The following is a 5556-nucleotide window of genomic DNA, read 5'->3' as shown; positions in this document are numbered from 1 at the left end:
AATTTTTGACTCATTCTCATATAGCAATTCTATTCACAAACACGATTGCATTCATCTATTTGGGGGAGGGAGGGAGAGTTAACAATTCAATCTAAAACCTCTTTGTTCACGTTAATGATCTCAGAGTGAGAAAGTCAAATGCATATGAGGTTACATGGAATGGTGTTACACATGAGCTAATAAATCTAGCATTGGAGGAAGGCCAGGAGTTTCTTGAGATGTTTTTCCATAAATAAAGAATGACAATGGGGTCAGATTTGGAAAGGAGTTTAGTGTGATCATTAAGAGAGTGTCCTTTGGTGCACAACTGCATTTGAATCCCAGTTTTGACACTTCTGTTAGCATGTAATTCCAAGCAAGTAATTTAAGCAATCTGAACTTTACATACTGATCTGTAATATGAAGCATTCGTGCTTCATAGGGTTATAAATGTGCAATATTCTTATATGTTAAGCTATTCAAAAGCAGTAACTTCCTATACTATTCAGTTCTTTTTCTGTTACTTGTCACTTTTCCTTAAAGTTTTTTGTTTTAATGTGAAATGCTATGTTTGCAGTTACTGTTATTTGAGTTATAAATTTAAAGGATTATATTAAGCTTTTGAGCTCAAAAATGTTTGAGTACCATACAGCCTACTGTATGTCTCACTGTTCTTTAGTGCAATGAAGTCCTTTTAAACTCATAGCGACCCTGGATAGAGTTTCTGAGGAGCGAGTGGTAAATTTTGAACCACCAACTTTGGAGTTCAAACTGACCTTGTGGTCCAATTCTTATCCTACAGTGCCACACCTGGACTTCCATGTTATTGTTGTTAAGTTTCATTGAGTCGCTTCTGAACCATAGTACCCTGTATAGGGTCTCTGAGAAGCAGCTGGTGAACTTGAACCACCGACTTTCTGATTCAAACTGACTTTGCAGTCCATCACATTAATCAACAGTGCCACATGCTTTCATGATCTAATTTGCTTCGTCTTTTTTAAAAAATTATTTATTCTAGCATATTGGTTATGAGTGGAGCTGTTAACCTTAAGGTTAGTAGTTTGAAACTACCAGCCGCTCTGTGGGAGAAAGATGAGGCTTTCTGCTCATGTAAAGATTTACAGCCACAGAAACCCTAAGCAGGGTCGTTATGAGTCAGAACTGGCTCCATTGCACACCTCCACAACCACCAGTCTTAGGGCTGCTACTAGCTAAGCTACTAGTGTAAATGGTACTTAAGGGCAAAGAAAAAGGTGCTGATTCCTCTGGGTAGCTCCACTTCACAGTGGAGCATTTATTGGTCTGGTTTCAGTTCCTACATGTTCTCTGGATGAGGTGCTTTTCTGCAGTATTCAGTCTGCACCACTGGCAGTAATGATGATTGGGGCATTGTTCCTTGAAAAGAGTCTGACTTGGAAGACTCTATTCCTTAGGAATTCAGTCAACTGGGTTGGATTACTAGTAATGGTACCACTTACTACCTTGATTTCTTTGCTGTTCCCTTGCTCTCAATGAGTGTGTGTAGGGGGAGAACCCATCATTTTAAAGGCTTAGATTTGAGAGCAACTTAATGTTACCAAGTCATTTCCATATGGATATTTTTAACCCCTTGAGAATGAACGAGACCACTTATGTAATGTGAAAGGAATAAGAAGACAAGCTGAGCCAGGACTGAGTCTCAAGGAGCTAAAACTTTCAGAGATCATGTGAATATGATCATAGGTGAGGGCAAAGGAGACTGTAGAAGAGAACTCAAAAATGGAGGGAGGAAAAGGAAGGGAAGGTGGGTTGTCACAGAAGATAAGAGGGAGACAGATATATAAAACCAAAGCCTATTCAGTCTGGTTGGCTACTACAGGAACAAGCAAGTTGTTCACTGGGGAGTAATCAAGTCCCTTTAGGTCAAACCCCCTCCAAGACTGAAACTCAAAGGGAACACATGAGCAGGCATGGAAGTTTGCTGGCGACCATGTTGGTCTTCTGGTGGGTGGAAGAGGGAGAAAGGCAGTAATGAAGATATGGGCCGAGTTTGACTCCCGTTGACTTGGAGATGAAAGAGAGAAGAGGAAGGACTGGTTGATGTGAAGTGTGGTGAAATCTGAGGACTCCTGAGCCCATGGACAAGGACATAGCCAAGGAGGGCTAGAGCTGATAGTGGAGCATCCAGCTGAAATGAAAAAGAGGGGAGACACACAAGAACACCCAAACTTGCAGATAGTACCCATTTAACCTAGCTTTGATAGCTTGATGATCAGAACTTTACAAGAGAAGGAAAACAAATTTTTTTCTATAAAGGAAACAAGTATAAATTGCTACAATTTGAGGAACTTGGCCTATACTTGTGGATGTAGTAGCTCAAAATACCAACTGAGAGGCAAGGGATCTTCACATCAAGGATCAATCCAATCCCTACACATGGTTGATAGGGACAGGCAACTTAGATATTGGCTACCTAAAATGGGGAGGGCGGGGAGGGGGCAATAAAGTAATGAAGTGACTGGCTTTCAAGTTTTCAAGAGAGAGTTTAGTTTAAGAATGTGTCAGGGAAGGTAGAATCCCCACTGAATAGTTTTCATCTTGTCTAGATGAGTCTGGTGAAAGGAGATGGACATAGGATTCTTTTGATTCAATAGTGAGTAATTGTTGTCATGACTAATTGTGATTGTCATAATTGTAAAGGTAGAAGTTTTGTAACATAAAGGGGGAATAATCTTACAGTCCTGGAACAAAGGACCCTAGGACTATCAAGGGAGAAGAGCACAAGCGGAATCCAGAGAAGCAGTGATACCAGAGATGGAGGCAGAGATATTGACATGGAGAAATAGAGCAGCTAAGAACTCTAGACTCATGGAAAAAGAAAGGCTGTGTGCTTGTGGCCAGGAGGCAGGCTTGCAGAATGTGTCCTTTGGTTGTTTAAATGCTTATATATTCCTGAGTGTTTTTGTGTACCTCCCCTCCTCCCAAAACAACAACAACAACAACAAAAAAAACACCATAAGGAATAGAAGCAACTACCATTGAATAATTATGCACACAGTGGACTGTAAGCATTGCAATGAAATGAGTGTAAAACCAATGTTCTCTCTCCCATGTAAACTATCACTCAATTCACAAAAAAAGTTTAAAAAAAAAACAGTAGATACAGCTAAAGTTGTAAATGTTGTGGGTCCATATTAGTCCCTAATTACTAACTTATGGGGTAAATACTTTGTCTCAAAGAAACTTTAAATCAGTGCTAGATTTATTTATTTATGTACAGTAATGTTTGTAACTAGAAATAAATATCTTACCTATTATAAGTTTTCACATCTTTATACATAATTTATTGGACAAGATTAATGTGGTAAAGCCATGGACCCAAGACATAGTCCAAGCATAAATGTGATTTGTTTGTACTTTATTTTATAAATATCATATTATATTAAAAAACAAAACACCAAAGCCTAACTTTTATGAATAAATGGTGATTACTTGGCTGTGCGTACATTAAAATATTTTATGACTAACTGAAAATTACCATTCGCATTTGACTTCCTGATTGAAAAACCTCTTTCTCACAGGTGAAAGCCACGGATGCAGATGCAGGCCTCTATGGCTTTGTTGAATATTCTCTTTATGATGGATTCCAAAGCTATGGAGCACCTCAGGCATTCCAGATTGACCCACACGATGGACGAATCTGCATTTCTCTAGATATCGACAGGGAGAGAGATCCAGCCACATATGACCTTTTGGTGAAAGCCAGAGATGGGGTAAGTTCTTTATTTATGAAATATTGTTGAAGCCCTAAAAGTGCACCACTGTGTACAATATCCCAAAGTACCAGCAATTATTAGCAATAGCCAACCATGCTTCATATACCACCACTTCTTATTTTCACTGGAGTATTTAAAAGGAAGTAACAGATATGATGTAATTTTATCTATAAATAGCACAACAATATTGCTAATAAGTGACATTTAAACATATAATTACAAAACATGAATTACAATTATTTAAAACTATACTATCCATTCAGGAGTCCTGGTGTGGCACTGTAGGATAAGCACTGGACCACAAGGTCATATTGAACCTCAAGATTGGTGGTTCCAACCCACCAACCACTCCTCAGAAGATTGCTATGAATCAGAAGCGACTCAACAACATTTAACAACAATATTCATTCCGTGTTAAATTTTTCTTATTAGTTGGCTTTTTTGAATTAAAATACAAGTAAGTCCACATATTGATTTGATTTATATGTCACTTAAGTCTCAATCTATAGCAGTCAGCTATTTTCTCCTGTGGCATTTCTTTGAAGAAACCAGATCATTTGTTCGGTAAATTTCCCATACTCTGAATGTGGCTGAACACATCCTTGAGATGTCATTTAATTATTCCTGTAGCTCCTGCATTTTGATTCAAAGACCTGATTAGTTTCAGGTTCATATAAATGATGCCATGTGCTTCTTGTTGCATTATATCAGCAGACATATGCTGTTATTTCATTATTGTTATTGTTAAGTGCTGTTAAGTCTGTTCCAACTCATAGCAACTCTGTCTATGGTTTCTGAGGAGTGGCTGTTGAGCTTGAACCACTGACCTTGAAGTTCAAACCAGCCTTGAAGTTTAGCACACTATCTCGAAGCACCAAACCAAGTTATTTCATTAGGGATTGAAAAATGCTGATTTTCTAATTCTATTTTTCTCTTTGCATTCATTATTAGAAATTATTTTACTAAGAAGAATGTTGTAACATTACCTGTTTGTTGTTGTTGTTTCTAGGCGCTGTTGAGTTGTTAGGTGCTGTCCAGTTGGTTCCAACTCTTGGCAACCCAATGCAAAATTGAACTAAACACTACTGAGTCCTGAACAATCTTTGCAGTGTTACACTTGAGCCAATTGCTGCTGCCACTGTGCCAGGCCATCTCATTGGGAGGTCTTCCTCTTTTTTGCTGACCCTCCATTTTGTCAAGTATGATATCCTTCTCCAGGGGACTGGTTATTGTTGTTAAGTGCCGTCGAGTCGGTTCCGACCCATAGCGACCCTGTACAGGGTTTCCGAGGGTGTAAATCTTTACAGGAGTACAAAGCCTCATCTTTCTCCTGCGGAGCGGCTGATAGTTTCGAACCGCTGACCTTAAGGTTCGCAGCCCGATACTCCTGATAATATGTCTAAAATATGAGAGACAAAGTCTTGCCATTTTGGCTTCTAAAGAGCATTCTGGCTGTACATCTTCCAACCCAGATTTGTTTATTGTTCTGGGAGTCTATGGTGCTTCTAATATTATTTGGAAAGACCATAACTCTAATGTATCAATTTTTCTACAGTCTTCTTTATTCATTGTCCAACTTCCACATCATATGGTGGCAGCGGTGGTGGTGGTAATGTGCCGTGGAGTCGGTTCCAAATCATAGTGACCCTGTATAGGGTTTCCAGTGCTCTAAATCTGTATGGTGTGGTGATGTGGGCTCATGCTATCTTGGCCTCTAAGGGGCAGTCTGCCTGCACTTCTTCCAAAACGGATCTATTGGTTCTTTTGGCAGTCCATGGCACTTTCAATATTCTCCTCCAACACCATAACTCAAAGGCATCAA

General features: G+C 39.1%; 1 protein-coding gene across 1 annotated transcript in view; it reads left to right on the top strand.

Moving 5' to 3' along the window:
• The first annotated feature begins 1594 nt into the window (after positions 1–1594).
• Positions 1595–5556, top strand: part of DCHS2 (dachsous cadherin-related 2) — a 192027-nt gene continuing 188065 nt past the window's right edge. Inside the window, exons 1-2 of the mRNA XM_006867930.1 lie at positions 1595–1612; positions 3540–3731. Of these exons, the coding sequence (XP_006867992.1) occupies positions 1595–1612; positions 3540–3731 (210 nt within the window). The remainder of the gene's footprint in view (positions 1613–3539; positions 3732–5556) is intronic.

The sequence above is a fragment of the Chrysochloris asiatica genome, unplaced genomic scaffold (assembly GCF_000296735.1).
Source record: "Chrysochloris asiatica unplaced genomic scaffold, ChrAsi1.0 scaffold00112, whole genome shotgun sequence".
Classification (NCBI taxonomy): domain Eukaryota; kingdom Metazoa; phylum Chordata; class Mammalia; order Afrosoricida; family Chrysochloridae; genus Chrysochloris; species Chrysochloris asiatica.
This window is presented reverse-complemented; position numbering and strand designations above follow the sequence as displayed.